Here is a 22,732-nt window from a genome sequence, read left to right as displayed (position 1 = left end):
CAATCGGACCACTAAAAACGCATGGAATATTTACAGTTTACATCTGCCAATGATTTTCGCAAATCGTGCATAAAATCGAAGACCAAATGAGAGTACAGGGGAAAACTGTATACCAGGCAGAAAGAGTTCCGAACTTCAAAAGATATACATGCACGTACTAATGGTGTTTTTAACAAAGAGTTGAAGACAGCTGTAGAACAGGACGTTAGAAGAATCTCTGAAAACAAAGAACAAGAGATGATTGAGGATGAAGTAGAAGATGAAAAAGAAGCGATGAATTCTGACATCAGCCCAGATGAAGTTGAAGGAGCAATTTCAAGATTAAAGAGAGGGAAAGCCCCAGGACCAGATCAAATCCCAGCATAGTGCTTTGTTCACTCTGGGGATAACCTACGAGAGGCCTTGACTGTCCTGTTCAACATCTGCTGGGACCAAGGAAAGTGCCCAAGAGAATGGAAGAAAGCAGTAATGAAATTCCTTCGTAAGCCGGGAAAGTCAGACTACTATACAACATCAGCTTATAGACTCATAAGTCTGACAAAAACAATATGCAAACTGTTAGAGACTGTGATCCAAGCAAGGCTGAACGGCTTCTTAGAAAGTAAGGAACTACTGGACCAAGAACAAGAAGGGTTCCGGAAAAATAGATCAACAGTGTATGCAATTGGAAGACTGGTACAGGAAGTAGTCGATGGTTTCAATAAAAGAGAACACACAGCAGACAGTATGGTAGACATTGCCAGTGCATACGACTCGGTGTGGAGGGAAGGCCTCTTTTATTAACTGGCAAAGCTGGGTGTCACAGGAAGAATGTGGCACTGGGTTAGAGACTTCTTCACAGAGAGATCAGCAAGCTGTACTATGGATGACCACAGGGAACCAACATTCAGTACAAAGATAGGCCTGCCTCAAAGACGTGTTATTGCCCCGACACTTTTTAACGTCTACATCCTCGACATGTTCGCAGAAACAGGAAAGAAACATTACAAATTTGCCGACGATAGAACTACATGGACTACGTCACACAAGGTAGAAACTGCAATCACAGAGGTCTGCCAAAACTTCCAGACAGTTAAGAAGTGGTGTCATACCTGGCGGATGTCGGTAAGCCTCAACAAAACAGAGGCAATACTATTTAGTGCTAAACCCGTAACCATCAAAACAGACGCATTCACGGCCGGAAACAGTATTCTACCCTACAACGGCTTCCCAAAGATCACGGGCAATACACTAGATGAAAGAGTGAACTTTGATAGACACATTCAGCTAGTAGAACGGAAAGCTAGCGGAGCACTCAAGATAATAAGGGAAGTAAAGGGTATAGCCTCTCTGGTCTCAACCAAGAAGTTAATAAACATCTACCAGTCTATGGTGAGATCCATTGTGGAATATGGGGCAATCATCTGGCAGGGAGCAAAAAAAAGACTGCACTAGAATCAATAAAAAGAAAAGGTCTATCTCTATGCCTCAACTTACCGCAAAATACAGGAAGAGAGGCAATGGAGGTAGCCACGGGAATCCTACCAATTAACCTTAGATTAAAAGAGATAGCTATTCGGGAAGTGGCAAAGATTCAGGCAAAAAGGATAACACACCCTATGAAACAAAAACTAGAAGAATTGCTCCAGAACGACACACCTCCAGTCCATATTAGCCCACTAGCACTAGCACTTAGCCAGGCTAATGATATGGGGAAAAAACACAGGAGTAACAGTCAACATAATAGAACCAGAGATGGATTATGAGGTGGGATGTATTCGCATGTCCAGAACTAAACCAGAATACTGGAGCCGTTTAGGTTCATCGAAGAACAGAACCCATGAACAGGAGAGCCTTGGAAAAGAGACCATCATGGATATTATGATGGAGGCCCCACAAGACTGCACATTTGCCTTCACGGATTGATCCTGCTTGACTAACCCAGGCCCGACCGGTGCAGGAGCAGTCCTGTATCCTTCAGGAGGTGACACAATCAGGCTGAAAAGAGCGGTCACAAAACATGGTACAATCCTCGCAGTACTAATGGTTCTGGAAGAAATTCTACAACATCCCCACCTAACACCCGGTAACACAATCCAAATCTTCAGTGACAGCCAGACAGTGGTAGGCATCTTAACCATGGGCTGGAAAAACAACGGCCATAAGATTGTGATTGAAGAAATCAAGAAGGCACTTAGGACACTATCTGTGACCACAACAGTGCATGTCCTATGGACACCCGGCCACGCAGGTCTGCATGGCAATGAAGCTGCAGACGGCCTAGCAAAAGAAGGAGCAGAAGAGGCCGATGCAATGCCCGAAGACTCCAGGACGACCACAATCCAAGAAGTGAAAGGAGCAAGCCATAAGTCCTGCATGATTAAGTGGCAAAAACGTTGGGAGAACTCATCTACCGGTAGGACTTTCTATGAGTTCTTTCCATCAGTCGAGCAAAAGCGACATCTTGACGACCCAGATAAGGCAACATATGGCGTGATCCTGCAGCTACAGACGGGGTACTCAATCCTTAATGCACATCGCAACAGGGTTGGCACCAATGTCTCACCACTGTGCGAATGTGGAGTCCTGGAGAGTACAGAGCATTTCCTCCTGGAATGCTGCATCCACGAAACACACCGTGGCGAACTCTTGAAAGCACTACACAAACTATGTGGAGTCACAGCCCTTGATATCAAGACACTACTCAACACAGACGATCACCCATACATACCAGGCTGGAGAGAGACTATTACATCTGAACTGTCCAAGTATATCAAAGTCACAGGCAGATTCATGACAAAGCAGCCTGTCAGCGATAAACCCCGATCCGACATCCACAACTAAATTTATAAAAGTACATGAGAGAAAATTACCTGTGTGGAATATTTACCAAGAGACTAATATATAGCATGAGACACTTGTGACGAAGAGTCCGTGAATCGAGGATCGAAGATACTCGTACATGTAAAGTGTACGTTAAAAATGCAACTTACAAAATGAATCTGAGTAGGCCTATTGCTTGTATTTTAAGACACTTTTGTAAAACGTTATTGATGATTAAAAATAACATTGCCAGACGGTTTACGTGTATTTATACGCCTTTATCATTAGTTCTGCATCTGCCTTATATCAGTCATTCTATACATAGATTGCGACGTCACTACGTTATTGTCAGTAAGACCGGTGTGTACAAAATGTTATATCAGTTGTTTGTGATGTTTGCAAAGTGTGTGATGCAACCTATATTTGCGTTTTTCACAACCAATTTATATACAAAGTGCCGTCTCATTTAGAATAACAATGATCATGTTTTATGCTCATTTGTTCGCGTTTAATCATTGAAATTGATTTTAGTAATGCAATTTTAACATGCGTAACTATTCCTGATAATTCCATTTTTTTCAAAACAGCCTTTTCTGTTAGCACGATTTAAATTTTTACTTTCAGTTTTAAGGTCATGGTTACATTACGGTAGCCACGCCTCCGCTTGGTAACATGTCAACAAACAAAGGCAAAGGTAATTCAATACTTCTTACCTTGTAGAATTCTTCACACAGGAAATTATTATCTGCTATGGTGATAGGGTTTATGGGATTTAAGCTAATGAGGATTGCTATTCAAGTGTGTCTAATAAATCTAGCCTATCGGGTCAAGTCTATTGTTTCATATCATATTGAAGTAAGTACATTGTGTATTGTTTTATGACTGTGTGGCTCTTTAAAATGGCATGTTCTGCTGATGACTGAAGATTAGAAAATCACCCATTAAATAGAATGCTTTTGATACTGGGTGGATATTTTTTTTAAAGTTAACATGCAATGTGAGCCAAGTTCAGGCTCTTGGTGCAACTTATTTAAACATAAGATACATGTATGTGTTCATCAATTATGAATACATTTATTGATGACATATATATGAACTTTATATTTGAAATGAGTCATTTGCTATAGTAAAATCATTTTTTATTGATTTACTAATTGAGCATCATACATTTAATGTTATGCTTTAAATTGTATATAGTTCCTCCTAATTATAATTCTGTAAAATTAATGTGAACAAAAAATATTGACATTACACACATGAATAGTCACATGCATACATGCCATACGTCCCGATCTCGGCGGGACAGTCCCGCTTTTGGGCCCTTTGTCCCGCTGTCCCGCCATGAGACAATTTGTCCCGACATTCGTAAAAAACGATGTAAGGTGTATAGGTTCCCAATAAAATTCGCTATTCAAGCTCTGTTTCGCTAACACTTAACACCGCTAATCCCTTTATTGCCCCCAATTAACAATCCGATTCTACTTATGGTATGTACCAGTGTTGTTTATGACACCTTATCAGCGATTTATCGGCTAATTATTGATTTCATCAGGCATTCACACCATGGTGGTCTTCAAGATAGTGGTCGCTTATTGCTATCGATAGTTTTATTATAATGAAATAAATGTTGGAAATGTGTTTATTTTGTATTTGTTTGAAACGGTTTACAAAACAATTGTTTTGTAAAATTAACGCTACGTCATAAATGAGTCTTTTACATTCAATGTTGAGTTCCAATATAGCGGGATATTTCGAATGTGCAATATACCAAAATCGCAACAAACAGTCCAATAAGTGATACCCATCCTGTCTAGTGTAATTGTCATAAAATCAACGAGGTGCTATGCATGACAGTTTGACCCTACTCCAATTAAGCCGCGACAATTGACAAGTAACAAACTGCGCATGGACACATGCTTAAAAAAACATCGCAACAAACAGTAAAAGTGGTACCCATCTTGTCTTGTGTTATTGTAATAAAAACAACGTGTTGTTATTCATGACAGTTTGACACTACCCTAATACAGCGCCTGAAAATTCACAATTCAGTTTAATCTGTGTATATAAGAAGAAAACAAAATACGGAAATGTGTACGGCGTAGATAGTGTACTGTAACCCGTACTTTCAGTCAACTGGATAGCCTCCCCTGCGTTAATGTTTGACATAGTTCTGGCTACCATAACTTTAAATGTCGCTTTTTATGATTTTTGACTGGCGCGACTTTATAGTACAGGTCTGTCAATACTATATAAACTGTACGCTGAAGTTTCTTTAGCTATGTTTGACATTGAAATTAATATAATGAGTATCGTTGTCGTAATGTTCTAGATTTTGTACTCTTAAACAGATGAATATTATCTTCGTTGTTTGCTATTGTCTTATTTAATAAAACTGTTATTGTTATGTTTTAGATTTCATGCTTCATATCAGATGTTTTATGTCTTGAATAAAAGTATCAAGAGTTTTGTTAGTACTATACTGACTATAGTAAAGGTGGAATGATAGATCGTTTTAGGTGTCCTGCTTTTTGGTCAAATGTCCCGACAACTTTTTATGGAATGTCCCGCTTTGGACCTAAAAAATTATGGCATGTATGGTCACATGTGACGTTCTGAAATAAACTGTATTGTTGCCTCTTTGCTTTGTATGTAAATAAAGATTGTGTGTTTTCAAAGGTAAATGTTAACAATGCAAATGATATGAAACAATCTTAATTTTATAGCCTTTAGTTGGTGTCTAAATTAATCTGACAACTACAGTCAATTAAATGCTGGAACGTTTGTGTTCATTTCATGAAAAGAGTGTCACAATAAACCAATTACCTATAGATCAAGCAATCAAATCTATTGAGAAAAAATGTTTTAATTTAAAACTGCAATTTTGGCTCGATTTGATGATGACTTCTCTGAATATGATCACTATTAAATGAATATGACAACATGCAATGCCAGTCTATTTGCAATTCTTTGAATTAGAAATAAATAAATTCAAGCAATTAATGGTGACTGTAAGTAAGGTGATTAATTGAACATCTTATATCCCGAAAAACGTTTCTGTCAGTCATTCAAGTTTTAAATACACTATATAATTCTTCAAAAACAAACTCTACTTTATAAAGTCTAGACTGGCTTAAGTTTCTTACTTCTGTATGTTCCTGGTCTATAAAAATAAGTGTTTGCAGCAAAGCAAAGAAAGGAAAATGCTCTCAATAGGTATAGTATTTGTTGAATGTTACATCATTTTAGAAACTTTAGTTTACTATTTTTAAATAATGTTCAGGTTTGATAACTGCATGTTATTTATTTTTTTGATTTTCATGATAGAATCAGTGATTGTTTCTTACTTTTAATATTTGTTTATGTCATTAATTAATTAAACTTCATAAATATAGTATTAACCATATTAATATCAAGGGTTTAATTCTGAAATCAGATTGTATAAAGTGTTGCTTAACATGATAACAATGGCACAATTTATTTTGTAAATTTTGACCACTAAGATGCTAGCTTGTTTACTGGATCTAGCAGTATTCAATTGTATAGTTATTTTTGTGGCTGGAAATGCGATACAATTTACAAAAAATGAAACATAATTATGTATGCTGGAAATCCTTGCAATTCTTGCAGATTGTCTGATTGCATTTTCTTACAATAACTTGCTGAAATTTCCAGACCAGAGATTAGTGATGGTCATATAGCAGTCTCATTAGTGGTGCCGCAATCCAGCCAGGATAAACAGAAGAAACATATAAATGATGTTCACCACCAGTCAGCTGCATTAGAGACTTCCAAGTCAGAACTGGTTAAGAAATTATCTTCAAGTTATTCTGTTAAAAACGGTCAAAATCGCCGGACAGAAATAAACGAAGGGCGAAATGTGGTCAGGAATCATCTAAACACAGGTAAACATTATATGCAGTCTGAACATAAAAATGTGTTTCATTTTAAAAAGAAAACGCTAGAGTTTCTACATCCTGCATCACCTTTTCCTCTTTAAATGATTAATTGGCAGTCAATTTAATTTAAAAGTCAATATAATCTTTACCTTTAATTAAGTACATTAAAAATTGCAAGATTGAGTTATCATTGTAAGTGATATAGATTAACTGTACTGGTTATCATGATAAGTTATGTTGGCTAGTGTATTTGGTAGATGGTGTGATTGCTTTTATTTTCATTTAGAGATTGCTTTTTAATTTACCAGAAGGAAACACATTGATTCATTAGAGATTTGTATTGTTACTTGGTTAACCGCAAATGATTTTCTCTGTAAAGTAAAAGAACCATACCTAACAGCTAGCTTATTAAGTGCCCAAATATTTAACAGATAAGTATTTTTTCAGTAGTAAGTTATTCAGCTGTAACTCATTAATGATCATATAATATTAACCAGGGATCATATTTTTTTCGGTTTTGTCGGTCCTAGACCGATTGGGGTCATGAAAGACCGAATGAAAATCCCAAACAGTCGGTCCGATTCTGTGTGCTAAAATTCCCATGTCATGAAATCGATTACACAGTGCACATGTTAACATACCCTAATTACATTCTTATCTCGATTAGGTGTGATAAACCAGTCACTGCAGTCTCTAAACCGGACAGGACCAGTTTATTGCGTGTCAGCCGACTAGTATCAGAGTATGACCCCAAGCAGCGAAAATTCGCGCGGTTGTGTATTAGTCATGCGTGAATAACCCCGTGTCAATATTCAATCGATAATTTCACTGGCTTATACCTAGCACACTAATCGGTCCGTAATGTGTACTCGTCCACTATAAAATCGTTGAAAGTTACTTCGGAGATGAAAACCTCGACGTTATCCACGTGGAAATTGTGCATTTCATGCATGATACAGTAAACTTTCATATAAACAAAGAAGAAAATCGGATATTCTGCAATAATTCATAGTATTGTGGGCGGACCTTATACACTGAAAACACGCGCTGCAACTAAACAAAACATGCCGATACATTTTCCACCAGCGTAATAATCCGGCAATAAATAAATGAAAATTGCGGATCTGATTGACAGAACAGCCGAAAGTTATTTTTATTGGCGGAACTTCACATAAAATAGTACACAAGAAAAATAATATACATTGTATAAATCTTTAGTAAAAATCGTGTTAGAATCAAAATAATTCGTGTACTTTATTGTTTGTTGTTGAATAACCCACGACCGGAAGTTTGATGCGTGGTTTCAAATCACTCGTGCTTCGCACTCGTGATTTAATCCCTACGCATCTTAACTATCGGCCGTGGGTTATTTGACAACAAACTATAACGTACACGAATTATTTCTCAACTATATGGTTTTGTTGTTGCCAGTATCCAACCTACGCACAGACATTTGTTAGGTTCTGTGCATGTATGTAAGCTATTATCGAGTCGACAACGATTTAAAACATCGGTATAGACTTACACAGATAAATAATATTGACAACGTTGAAAAAAGTCAGATACAACAGCACACGAAACAACAATAAAAGAGAAACAAAATCATAAAACCAATTGAGAAAACTCGTATGTTCCGTTAAAAAAAATGCCAAAGGCAATTAAATTTGTACATTTATTATACCACCTTCATGAATGGCAAAATCAATGGTATATATGTTAACGTAATTTGTCATGATTTCGGATATAAATTTTCGGACACTTTTTTCCCCATTAAAATCTAGACCGATTGATGTTGCGGGAAAATATGATCCCTGATATTAACCCATTACCACTCAGAGACGCACGTTTACACGTTAGAAATCGCTTAGAAAATCAAATTATTGACCTCTCTTACAAGATTTAAGTTTTAAAGGCTTTATTTCAAACCTTAAGATACTGATGAACAGCAAACAGCATCAAACCTGAACAGACTGCGAGTTACTTTAAGGCTGTTCTGGTTTTATGCTGGTTACAAAAGCCATTTTCACTTTGCTTGTTATTGTGGAAAAGGTTGATGTTTGGAAGTAATTTATTTTTTACACTGTTATATACATGGGAAATGTGCAATGGTGTAATGGGTATGGTGTTTTAATGATCTTTCTTCAAATGCAGAAAGTACTGGTTCTACCCATGAATTGAACTAAAAAATTACTCCGATGTGCTTACTGATTACTAAACATCCAAATTTAAATAAACCAATGCAAACCAACAAAAACATCAATATTGACTAAGTAAGAAGTGAATGATTTGTGCAAAATGTTCTTGGCCTTGGGGTATTTATTTTGCATATTCAAATACAATTTTGTAAGGAGCTATTATCTTTTTTGTTATCTTAGAAAAATTAGAGCCGTTATGAGACTTTTACATAATAGTACTCCATATAATTTGTTGTTGTAAACTGCTTTTTACATGGTAATGGACTCCGTGGCATTTCAGCTGTGTTGATTCTGCCTTAAACCCTGTTTTTGTATGACTTTGTAAAAGATCAGTTACTTGTATGATCCCTATCACAATTCATAAAAGCGTATATAATATTCATTTTCATCATGATATCTCAAATGTTTAATATGTATATGTATACAACTTTATAAACAAGTGATATAATATTGCCCAGCTGGAAAACCTATTTTTGATTTCTAAACATATATTTAAAATGTTACCACAATAAATTAACATAAATTTCAGTATAACTTAATACTTGCATTCAAAATTTGTCTTCCTGAAATTTAGTTTATTAAGCCATTCATTTTTGAGCAATGAATGTTGAACTCTTCATTTACGTTATGTTCAATAAACATTATGACAGTCATCCCAGTAATTATTTAATGTTTTTTCATCTCTTTTATTCTAAGAATTTTACAAAACCAATTCATTAACATTGTTTTTCCTCCCCCGAAGGGTGGCATATAGTTTTTGAACTGTCCGTCAGTCCATCTGTCCTTTCCGAAAACTTTAACATTGGTCATAACTTTTGCAATATTGAAGATAGCAACTTGATATTTTGCATGCATGTGTATCTCATGGAGCTGCACATTTTGAGTGGTGAAAGGTCAAGGTCAAATATATGGCTTCAAAGAGGCGCAGAAGGGGGTGTTGTGTTTCTGACAAACACATCTCTTGTTTAATTGAATATTTGTATTTTCCTATAAAAAAAAACACTCTAACCCCTCCCCTGTCTGTCCAATTTCCATCTCCTGTGGTAAACATTTAAAACGAATTTGCTTTTTAAAGTGAAAAAAAATGTTACTTTGAAACAAGCCTATGTTTTCTACATAAATCTTTTGAGTTTTCTGTGGCCCATATAATATTAATCTTTTGTTGCTGTTGTGGTTGACCTTTCATCTGTACAATTTTGATAATACTATGTTTTATATACTTAGTGTTTTTCCCAGGAGGGCAAAGGCGCATGGCGCATTACTTTGAAAAAGGGCCTTTTAACGCGCAGTTTAGGTAAAAAAAGGGCAATAACGTTCCGTGAATACGTGGTTTTGAGAGAAACATATACATTAAAAAAATATAAACAAGCACATTTAATGGTTATTCGTGTATTTAACTTACTTTAATTAATATATTTTCCTTACTATGTCTTCCATTTAGTGATAAGTTGCATGCTGTTGGCTTGTTGCAGTAAACTGTACAGCACGACAAACATAATAAAGCAATATATGCATATGAATCCGATTATACACAGATCCACTTACATATAAATGAAACCATGTTTGTCTTATCCCATTTTCGAACGGTAATCTTGTCAGAAGTTTTAACTCTGCCAGTTAAATGAGTAAACTGAATGCTAGTTCTGGCAACCATTACTTTAAATATTGCTTTTTATGTTTTTTGACTGGCGCGACTTTACAGTTCACGGTCTGTCAATATATAAACTGTGCGCTGAAGTTTCTTTAGCTAGTTTCCGTGACATACATCATCTGAGTAGATTACTTATAAATATGTTGTTGTTATCTAAAACGTTTAATGCATCGTTTGTTATCACATGCATTTCATTAATCTCTTCTAAATGTGTGATCTCCATCGTTAATTCGATCGTTATTTGCCGTTTTTGCAGAGAGTCACAATTTATTTGCTGTATTGTCCGTCATCTTGATTCTTGTTAAAATGATATAAGCGACAGGTGGGCATAGCAACGTAAAATCGTATAATATGTCCGCCTAATATGCGATTCACATTTTGTTTAATTAGAATACGTTACAGTGATTCTTTCAATAATGAATTATCTTAATCTGAAATAAATGTTTTGATATTACTGTATTATACATAAAATGCACATTTTGCACGAGAAAAATCTAGAAGTCTCCGAAGTAACTGTCCACGATTTTATCACATGAGTCATTACGGAACAATTAGTGTGCTTTGTATAAACCACTGAAATTATCGATAATTATTGACACGAGGTTATTCACGCATGACTAATTTACAACCGAGCGAATCTTCGCGGCCTTGGGATCATACTCTGATACTAGTCGGCAAAGTAGTTTGGACAAAGGGCAATTAAGATGTTATCAATAAGGGCGCGGAAAACAGTGGGTGCTCATGTCATGAAAGGGCTAAAACGGCCTGGGAAAAACACTCTGTACTTATACCTCAGCTCTCTGTGTGTATTTCATTTATAAATGTATTTGTACAACCTTCAGCGATGGATAAAAGAAGGTATGGAAGGACACTGGAGCACCAAGATTCTGTGTTCTGTACTTATGACTATCACTATGGAAGCACAGAGTTGACAGTACATGTCACATATTTGTCATTTATGAATGATACATGTGCATGTTATCTCAGTCATTAACATTTGTGAAATATGGATAACAGCGCTTTTTTTCCTTCTAAAGCAAGTGCCTTATTAAGACGCCTTCCCCCAAGAGAAAGGCCCCTTCCCCAGAGAGAATTTCATGAAAATGATGCAATTTTTCCCCAATTTCAAGCTTACTTTGGGATATTTTTTCCCTGTTTGTCAGTTTTGTTGATTTTTTTTCCCCAAAAGTAGAAGGCCATGCCCTTACCCCACATTGAGTAAAAAGCCCTGGATACATTTTATTTATCACATATGTACCGTAATCGGTTGTGTATAACGCGCATTTGTGTATAACGCGCATCAACTTTTTGAAGCAAAAAATCGGGAAAAAAAGTTTTTGATGCAAAAAAACTGGGAAAAATTCGGTTCCATACTCCATGGGCTAACAGAAAATCGTTTTATTTACATTGCCGGTCTCGCGCGTTATTTCGAGCGTCTATGCGATATAGATGGTAAGGTTACATTACACAAATATATTTGTGTTTGACAATTTGCAAAATATTCTTTCCAGAATATGCGCGGTCCTGAAAAGGACCTTTGTTGTTGTCTTTGATCGTCTTTATAAGGGTCGTCCGTCTATGTCCGAAACGTCAATATTGTGACTGACAATTAAAAAATTCTGACAATTCAAAGACAATTTCAAGATTCTTTCTCTGTCGATCGCAGTGCTATTCAAGATACGGTAAGTCTAATGACAATTTTTATAATGATTAAAAATGGCAAATGTGCAGTTTTTATTCATGTTGAAGAGTGTTGTTTATTGCTCATTCAGTTGCTCAGTATAATTGACAGGTGACTTTAACGACTCAAACTTCTCAACACCATTACTGACATTACACGCGATAATTAAACAGTGGAGGTGTGATGCCGTCTGCCGGTTCGCATGTTTTGATAATAGCCCAGCTACACAAAACTTGACAGGTGACTCAAATCTTGACAAGACGTATGAAAACGTGTGAACAAACACAACATCAATTTTATTAACACATTTGAAAAGCAATAAAAATAATCATCAATATCGGGAAAGGCCTTGCCGACATACTATTGTAAATCGACAAGTGCCCCAATTAAATTGTGTAACCCTAGTACAGTAGGGTATAATATTGTGGGAATAAACAATAAAATTTAAATAAAAATGGCTTCCTTGTTTTTCATTATCTCCTTCAAATTTATTTGATTTCGATGCTCTGTACGTACCTGAAAAAGATAGAAAATATTAATTTTAACTTTATAACGTTTGTTAATCTATATTCAGATCGTAAATATAATACAATTATTAACATAGTGACAGTTGAATCGACTGGGAACAGAATGGTCCGAGTTACCGTAACTGGGTAACTGACAGGGAAAAAATGTTTTGGCATGCCTGTTGTTGTGCATAACGCGCATCAAGTTTTTTATATCAAATTTGGGGGTAAAAAAGTGCGCCTTATACACAACCGATTACGGTATACAACATGCAAACTTTAACATGTGCATGCTCCTTATTGATAGCTGTAAAGGCATCCATACAATAACATTGTACCTGGCAGTAATGAACATGTCCTCAATATAGTAGTAATATTGATGAGCCTGTTCACCGATGACTTTACATTTACTGACAAGACTGTTTCAAAGAGCATTGCAATTTGTTGAGAATTCCAGATCACTTGAGTGCTAAGGTCTTGACTATGAATGCATGGAGCTAGCGATTTCCTGGCACGCTTGGGAAAAGTAGCATGAACACAACTGAAATTGGTAAATTTGATTTTCTGCTAACAAATACTTTAAAATTGATAACTAAGTGTTGTCAAGTCGTCAATATTTTATAAATCAAACCATAAAGCTGGATAGGGAAATTAACTAAATGTTGCATTTAATCATCAATTTGAATTTTTTTGGACAGCAATTGGGAAATTTATAATTTTTTCCTCATTGGGAAAGTGCCGTTTTCCGGTATCTTATAAAGAAAGAAAAATCGCTGGGAGTCTACTGGTCTATGTCAACTCTGTGCCACCATACTAAAGCGTATCAATGCATGAGGTGCTGTTCAGCAGTTGTAGTAACAACTAGATCGAACTGTATTTGATCACTAGTACTGCATGCTCAGTGATGCTTAGTAATATATGCCTTGTGTAGGCAGAGCATTACATGACGGTGAGTGAAAGAAACTGACTTTCTACTCTTTTTTTGTAAATTTATCTATGTTTCTTTTATGGCACATTTTAATGTTACACATATCTTAGGCAAAAAAGAAAATCTCAGTTTTTTTCAATTATTTTGCCTTCAAAATAAGAGTAGGTAGGTGGTCTAAACTTTATTTTATTTTTGTTTGTTTTACAATTTCCTACTTAAATAAGAATATGCAGTGACATTCAGAAATCTTACCAAGATCTATTTACCATTCTCTTTATAGTTATTTATTTGTTTATTAAAAGTTAATTTAATGAACATGGTCAAATGTCAAAAACAGGTGAATCAAACTTAGTAGTTAATTAAGTGAATATGAATCAAATTTAGCTGAAAGCAGGATTACAAAAACATCAAGGGTACCCACAAGAAATCAGGATTGGACATGATAGTGGAAACAAATAACATCATTAAACGTCTTATGTGTTTTTAAATTGCAGCCATTTGCAGCCATTTTATTTTTTTGTTGAAATAAAATGAAAGGATGGTTTTTAATCACTTGTTAAATGACAACATTTAGTAAAATAAATATTAATATATTATGTTTAGAGCTTTTTTTTTTTAATTTGTATTATGTTTGATGGCGTATTTTGTAGTGTCAAGAAATGAAAGTTACTCCTTATTATATTTGATAATAGGATTAACATTGAATATTGCAAGATTAATCAGATATCCGAGCTTAAAATTAACCTAACATTACATGTTACTTTGTGAAACTGGAATGATCACAGTGTGCATCTAAATTTTACCCCTAAAAAAGATTAGACAAAGGTATATTATTTTTGTATGAAATTTTACCAATCGGACTAATTAAAACTATGAACATTAAATATTAAGTTTGTTTTAGTTTTATTTGTGTGAGTAGGATAATGGATGAGAGATAAATGTAATTGTGATAAATATGAGTATGATGTATGTGAGGATGGTAGTGTACGAAAGATAACTGTGAGTATACCGGTAACAGTGAAGGTAAGATAAGTTAGAGTATGATAGTGTACGAAATATAAGTGTGAGTATGATAGTGAAGGAAATATTAGTGTGAGCATGATTTTGTAGGAAAGATAAGTGTGAGTATGATAGTAAAGGTTAGATAGTGTGAGTATGATAGTGTATGAAAGATAAGTGTGAGTGTGATAGTGAAGGTAAGATAGTGTGAGTATGATAGTGAGGGTAAGATAAGTGTGAGTATGATAGTAAAGAAAAGATAAGTGTGAGTATGATAGTTAAGGAAAGATAAGTGTGAGTAGGATAATAAAGGACAGATAAGTGTGAGTACAATATAGCAAAGGAAAGATATGAGTGAGTATGATAGTAAAGGAAATATTAGAGTGAGCATGATTTCATAGGACAGATAAATGTGAGTATGATTATGTTCAAAAGATAAGTGTGTACGAAAGATAAGTGTCAGTATGATTGGCTAGGTAAGATAAGGAGAGTATGAACGTGAAGGAAAGATAAGTGTGAGTAGGATAGTGAAGGAAAGATAAGTATGAGTATGATAGCAAAGGAAAGAAAAGAGTGAGTATGATAGGGAAAGAAAAATGTGTGAGTATGATAGTGTACGAAACATAAGTGTGAGTATGATAGTGAATGAAAGATTAGTGTCAGTTTGATTATGAACAAAAGATAAGTGTAAGTATGATAGTGAAGGAAAGATAAGAGTGAGTATGATAATAAGTACACGAAAAATAAATATGAATATGATAGCGAACTAAAGATAAGTGTGAGTATGATAGTGTATGAAAGATAAGTGTGAGTATGATAATGTAAGAAAGATAACTGTGAGTATGATAGTTAACAAAAGATAAGTGTGAGTATGATAGTGGTATGATAGTGAATGGAAGATAAGTGTGAGAAATAAGTGTGTATGAAAGATAAGTGTGAGTATGATTGTGTATGAAAGGTAAGTGTAAGTATCATAGTCTATGAAAGATAAGTGTATGCATGATAGTGAAGGAAAGATAAGTGTGAGTATGATAGTGAAGGAAAGAAAAGTGTGAGTATGATAGTTTAAGAAAGATAAGTGTTAGTATGATGGTGAAGGAATTATAAGTATGAGTATGATAGTGTACACAAGATAAGTGTGAGTATGATAGTGTACAAAAGATAAGTGTGAGTAAGATTGTGTACAAAAGATAAGTGTGAGTATGATTGTGTTTGAAAGATAAAAGTGATTATGATTGTGTAGGAAAGATAAGTGTTAGTATGATAGTGAAGGAAAGATAAGTGTGAGTATGATAGTTAAAAAAAGATAAGTGTTAGTATGATAGTAAACAAAAGATAAGTGTGAGTATGATAGTTTATGAAAGATAAGTTTGAGTATCATAGTGTACAAAAGATAAGTGTAGTGTGAGTATGATAGTGAACACAAGATAAGTGTGAGTATGATAGTGAAGGAAATACGAGTGTTAATATGATAGTGAAGGAAAGATAAGTGTGAGTACAATTGTTTATGATAGATAAGTGCAAGTATAGTAGCATTTTAATAATAAATATTAGTTGTATATGTGTGTTTATTATACTTGTGAGTATGATATGTGTGAGTATATTAAGGGAGTCTGGTAGGTAGGGAAGATGTGAGTAGGATGTGTGTATGATAGTTGTAAGAAAGATAAGTGTCAGTACATCAACTAATAAACAAAGAACTTGTGAATAAAAAAACTTTATTTGTCTCTATGTATATATCTGCCATTCTTTAAATGCAAATAATAACTTTTTCCACAGGCATTATATTAGTGTGGAAAAAAAACTGTGATGGTCATGTCAACAAAAATATGTGTGTTTCATAATTAGTAGGATTAAAACACACTGTTTTAGGCCTGTTTTAAAAAGAAGTCAGACAGTCACCATTTGTGGACTTATTTTTCCATTCACATACATCTACTGCTAAATGCTATGCATGAAACATTATGCATGTAGCATTGTATGTGTAGCTACTATTACTGCCACTGTTAATCAGCAGTATTAATGTAGTTTGTTGCATTCCATTTTTGATTGGAAACTAATACTTTACATGTAATTTCTTCTTAGCCATACAGATATATATTAATAAACAATAATTATTATGAACATTTATGTAAAACAGTATCACAAAGTCAATTTTCACAAAAATGTCTAAAAGATAACTTTGTTCCTAATAATGTGAAAATCAACTTTATTTGTAGGCATATGTTTATGTTCATTCTTTTTTGTATTTATTATGTGTAACTAGAACTTTATTAAGCTTGATTGTATTGCTTAAGCATATTTCTGCATATACCTTACATTATCATACATAATGCTCAATGTTGTGTTATGCCCACCCTATTTTTTATGCCAAAATGGAAAAGGGTTAATTCTAGTGAGAAAGCGTCTAAAGTTATCTTGTTCAAATTAATCTGAAATCATAAGAAACAAACTGGTAAATAATATAAAGATCTTAGAAGTCCTTGAAATATAGCTTTTCATTTTGAGAGAGTTATCAATGACAGTTACATATATGTGAGGTGCCCTCTGTGAAAAGGGGGTTTAATGCATTTACGTAAATTGTCGTCCCAGATTAGCCTGTGCAGACTCTTTCCGCCGAAACTGAATTTTTGCTATGAAGAGACTTTCTTATAAAGAAAAAAATATCATAACAGCGGAAAGTGTCATCACAGACTGCACAGGCTAATCTGGGACAACACTTTAAGCAAATGCATTAAACCCCCTTATCACAGTGCAATGCTCATAATACATCAAAGTTACTAAATCTTATTTATAAGCATGTTTCAGTAAAAGGTCTATGCAAATGAAATAAATAAATTTTAAACTTCTAAATATGCATTTTAGAGATTTTATGACATTCCATAGCTCTTTGCAGTATAATATTCTGTAGATTTATATAATACAATGTTTGAAAGATAAATTGTACGAATCTCATCATTTAAGCGCTTTATATAGGTATGGTTTAAATACTTGAAACAATTTTGTTAGTTTTTTAAGACAAACTGAAAGTGTAATGTGGTTTGTTAACCCTTTCCCACTAGATAGTGTAATGAGGTTTGTTAACCCATCCCCGCTCAGGCCACCGTGAAAATGGCTATGTGCAAACAGCATAAAACCAGAACAGTCTGCGAGCAACTCGCAGTCTGTTCAGGTTTATGGATAATGCAGTTTGCTGCTCATCAGTATCTGAGGGTTGGAAATGAAGCTTTTAAAACTTGAATCTAGTAAGAAAGGTCTTCAATTAAATATAACTTTCTAAGAGACTACAAACATGTCAAAATATGTATCTAGGTGGGAAAGGGTTGAAAAATAACATTTGACTACGAACATTTTATTTTACCATGATTATTGCTCCTGTTGTCAAAGAAATAATTGTGTTGATTTAATGTTTATTTAAATGTGTTTTTTTTTAAATATTAATTAATAATTATAATGAGACAGTGTGGATAAAAATAAGTAGCTTTTGTTCTATTTCCATGATCTTTTTTTTAATTACTTGATTTTCATTTTACAAGTATTTTTACATAAACTATTGTGAAATTTCCATTAACAAGAACTTGTTATTGTAACTTTTTCCCCCTTGTTTTTTCATCAGGTTATTGATATCAATCAAGTTTATTTGTATATGTTTTAGTTTTAATCCTTTAATAATCTAAGTTATGCTTAATTTTGAGACCTTTTTTACCATGATATACGAATACAATTGATTGTCTTTACACCCATGCTGTCACACTTAATTTACTAATAATATTATCTAGTGTTTATATTGTAACTGTACACAGACAAGTAACTCAACTTGAATAGCTCATAGTACCATGCCTTTGTAAATTACATCATGATATAACTATCAGGGAGTCCTATTATTGCAATCTGTTTTATACTATTGACTCACAAAACGCTGGGGAACATTTGTTCTGAGTGCATTAATAGTTTCCAATTCCTTCGTGTTAATTGGCAATTGAATGGAATTTGTTGAACAATGTTGCTTTAATTGGCAGAGCACAAAAATAGCTAAGACAAAGTGTTAAAATTAAGTTGTGTTTTTTTTATAGTTTTTTTAAGGAATACATTTACATCAGGATATTATACAGTAAACAACAGGGCATTTACATGGATATTTTCTAAGCACTTGGTTAGAGTATGGCTTATCATGCAAGGTAACCTGTTTTGACTCAGCTATTATACCTATAGATGAAATGAATACATTTTATGAAAAATAACTTTTGCACAACATTGTTCATGATATTCCCAGTATGTTTTACACAATTTGGACACAATTTATAATTGATTATTTAAAGATGAACAACAATTTGTTGTTCTGATGAACACAATATATCAAACCATTAACTAGTATTCTGTCCTCATGGTTCCATGTATCAAATTGTTGTTTATTAGTGTAATTATTTAATTATGTATGTTATTTATTTAAAAAATACCAATATTGACTCAAGTATGAATATTTAATCTATAAGTCTTTCATATTTTATGATTTCACATTTATTATTATAATTTTTGTACCCCTGACAGTGTTTTTAATCTGCAAACAATTTAAAATAATCAAGACTATTTGGGCCATGCTCTGTGAAAAGGGGGTTTAATGCATTTGAGTAAAGTTTTGTCCCTAATTAGCCTGTGCAGACTGCTCAGGTTAATCTGGGATAACACTTTACGCACATTCATTAAACCCCATTTTTACAGAGCACAACCCATTTGCTGAATTTTGCACGTTGCAGCGCTTTCAATATAAACCTTTTCACTGTCTAGATTTATTGATTTGATCAAATTCTTTGGAGAAGTCAGAAACACTGATCAAGCCTATATAAATAAACATTAGATCACTTGTGTCATTCAAATATAAATATTTTACCAATACATTTACCAATAAGCGGTGGTGGTTCGTTCATGAAAGTCTTAAATAAAACAGATTTCAACATGGTATTTGATTTGCCAGTCAAATATGTTGAATTGACTTATCTTTGTTTACTTTTCATTTATTTTGTCCATTTAACCCAGCATATGTAGATACATGCTTTCAAATAGACTATTTGTAATCACATGTCAGATGCAGTATTAACAATATTATCACATTTTTTTAATAATGCAACTTATTGTTCATCCAGGTTGGGGAGGAGGGGGGAGGCGGAAGGAGGTTGGTCTGTACATAGATACAAACTTAAATGTCTCACGATGTAATCATACATTTTTCAACGTACAACATTTTAACTAGGTCATAGAACGCAGAAATCAAAATATTATCGTAAGCCCAAATATGTATATTAACATTGGATGTGTTATCCTACAAAAATTACATACATAGATTCTGTAACTTAATTACATACAAATGAGTTTCATATATTTATTTAATGCAGCAAATTTGGTTGCAGGCTGTTCAGGTTTTATGCTGTTTGCTGCTCATCAGTATCTTAGGGTTGGAAATAAAGCCTTTAAAACTTGAATCTAGTTAGAAAGGTCTTCAATTAAATTGAACTTTCTATTTGACTACATATGCCTCAAAAAACGCATACAAGTGGTACAGGGTTAATGTAACCATAAAAAAAAAACATCAAAGTTTGAGCAGTTCATGACATTGTACGAGTCATATTATGACCATTCATTTTTGAACACATGATAACTTGCTCACAAATTTAGTACAACAAATATTTCTTATTCAAAACACCAACAAAGATGTTCAAATGAGTATGTAGCTGAAGAAATGAATCCAACAATGTCAATAACTGGATATGTTATTTCCAACTCTTTCCTTTTTCCAATTATGCAAGATAGTCATGATATCTATTTTAACAAGTAAAATCAAGTAAATGGGTAAATTGTTTTTTATGTGACCATCTATTAATATTTATCAATGATGACACCGTAAAAGACTATGGACAATATGAACCCATCAATATTATAACCATTGAGCAATCGTATAAAAATTAAAAAAAACATGTACATACTTGTGCTTATTTCAAATACTTAGTCGATTTGCATATAAATATACACAATTGTTATCTTTAATAAGTTGAACAGATAAGTTTTGATAGTGTAATGTCTTATAGGAAAATAAATCAGACTCATATCACAGAAAACTCCATAATTCAGGGTCGCATATTCAATCCTCCATTACATACTGTTTTGTCTTGTTAATGAAGCCAGGTACAGTGTACAAGTTGCCTTACAGCCAGAAAACACCATATATAAGGGTTGCAGATCCAATCCTCCATAACATACTGTTTTGTCATGCTCATGAAGCCAGGTACAGTGTACGAGTTGCCTTACACTGGGCACTAATAGAGCCAGAAAACACCTTTATTGAGGGTCGCATATTCAATCCTCCATAACATACTGTTTTGTCATGTTCATGAAGCCAGGTACAGTGTACAAGTTGCCTTACACTGGGCACTAATAGAGCCAGAAAACACCTTCATTGAGGGTTGCAGATTCAATCCTCTATAACATACTGTTTTGTCATGTTCCTGAAACCAGGTGCAATTTACTAGTTGCTTTACACTGGGAACTAATAGAGCCTGGTTTTTCCCTGGAACAGTGTGTCTCATGTGCCTGTACTTTGCTCTTTCAGCTTCTAACCCACCTTGCAAGACTTTCGGGAGCAATCGCTCTTGAATAAAATGTACTGCACATACAAATGGGCCTCACTCTGTGAAAAGGGGGTTTAATGCATGAGTGAAAAGGCTAGCGTAAAAATCCAGTCATAAGTCGAGATTTTACCTCAAAAATTTGATTAAATTTACAGTCTCGACTTATGAGGTCGTCCATGAAAAAAAATGTTGACATTCTACCAAGATTGATCCCCGCGGTAATGGTTAAAGTGGTTGTTGTTGTTGTATAGAAAACTTGTTGAAATAGGACACAAGAATTGTCGTCTTTTAACTGATACTTACCAATTAATATAACCACAGTTTGCCGCAAAATTTCCCTTGTTTTTATTTTCATAATTTAATCCAAAGATTTCATGTTAGCAGGTGTTTTCTTACAACTGAACGTGTAAAAAAAAGATCAAGTCATTTTTAATGTCGAGCGAGAATTGGCAACCTGTGTGAATTGACAGTTTGACGTCATCAAAGGAAAGCCGCTTCCTGTCAAGAAGCCATAAAGCATCACCCTTCTCGCCGATAAAATAAGATTCCTTTAATTTGTGAAGCGACATGTTTAACCAATCGCGAGTTTGTTATTCGCTGGTTATCGTTTAATTATGTTTGAGCACATGCATAGCTCCGCCTTTAAAACTTTTATGTAGAACAAAGGTGGAGTTAGCGGTCTATTGGTTATGTCAATCATTGTAATAAAAACATGTTTTACCGAGGAAGTAATCAATTGTTTTGATAGTCAGATAAAAAGTACAAAGATTTGATTACAGTGATCACAATGTATCATCGGATTATAAGTTTGTGGATTATTACTAGCATGGACAATTTAGTGCAAACTTTATAATAATAATTTATTAATTTGACTAACACATTTGATATGTGAAAATGCCTGGAAAACGCAAACGCCATGCCTATGACAATTCGTTTAAAATATGTGTGATAGAATTTGCAGAGCAATCAAATAATAATAGTGCTGCTGAACGCGAGTTTGGTGTTTCGTATGTCGTTGTTGTGTAAATTACGATGTACATGTAACTATGTTTTGGTTTCCTATGTTGTTGAATTTGTTTTTATGTGGTTCATAATGATTTGCTTGTCTATATTTTTATATATTATTTTCGATTTCCTAAATATATATGGTATTGATTATATTAAACAAAGTACATAATACACGTGTCTGCTATGTCTACGTCGCACAGGGCTATACTGACGTCATGGTCTATGTATAGAATAAAAACTTCCCGTACATTTAAAATGGCGTCTGTTTATGAAATTCGTGGACGGACAATTTCTGACTCGACTTATGACTTGGACATATTCAAAATCTCCGATTTTTGTATCATTTTTTACCCCCCGACTTATGAGCGGGTAGACTTATGACTGGGTTTTTACAGTAATCAGGGACGACAATTTTGTGCTTTTATGGTATTTTTTATTTTTTCTTC

General features: G+C 34.1%; 2 protein-coding genes across 2 annotated transcripts in view; both read left to right on the top strand.

The window, feature by feature from the left end:
• The first annotated feature begins 810 nt into the window (after positions 1–810).
• LOC127853802 (uncharacterized) lies at positions 811–1,434 on the top strand. The gene has a single exon (XM_052388614.1). It carries the CDS (start codon positions 811–813, stop codon positions 1,432–1,434), a length of 624 nt encoding a protein of 207 aa, XP_052244574.1.
• A 17,370-nt stretch (positions 1,435–18,804) lies between these two features.
• The window catches only part of LOC127851093 (uncharacterized), a 64,352-nt gene continuing 60,424 nt past the window's right edge, over positions 18,805–22,732 (top strand). Inside the window, exon 1 of the mRNA XM_052384620.1 lies at positions 18,805–18,836. Within this exon, the coding sequence (XP_052240580.1) occupies positions 18,820–18,836 (17 nt within the window). The 5' untranslated portion in view covers positions 18,805–18,819. The remainder of the gene's footprint in view (positions 18,837–22,732) is intronic.

The sequence above is a fragment of the Dreissena polymorpha genome, chromosome 1 (assembly GCF_020536995.1).
Source record: "Dreissena polymorpha isolate Duluth1 chromosome 1, UMN_Dpol_1.0, whole genome shotgun sequence".
Classification (NCBI taxonomy): domain Eukaryota; kingdom Metazoa; phylum Mollusca; class Bivalvia; order Myida; family Dreissenidae; genus Dreissena; species Dreissena polymorpha.
The sequence above is the reverse complement of the archived record's forward strand: the minus strand, read 5'-3'. Positions and strand labels throughout refer to the sequence as shown.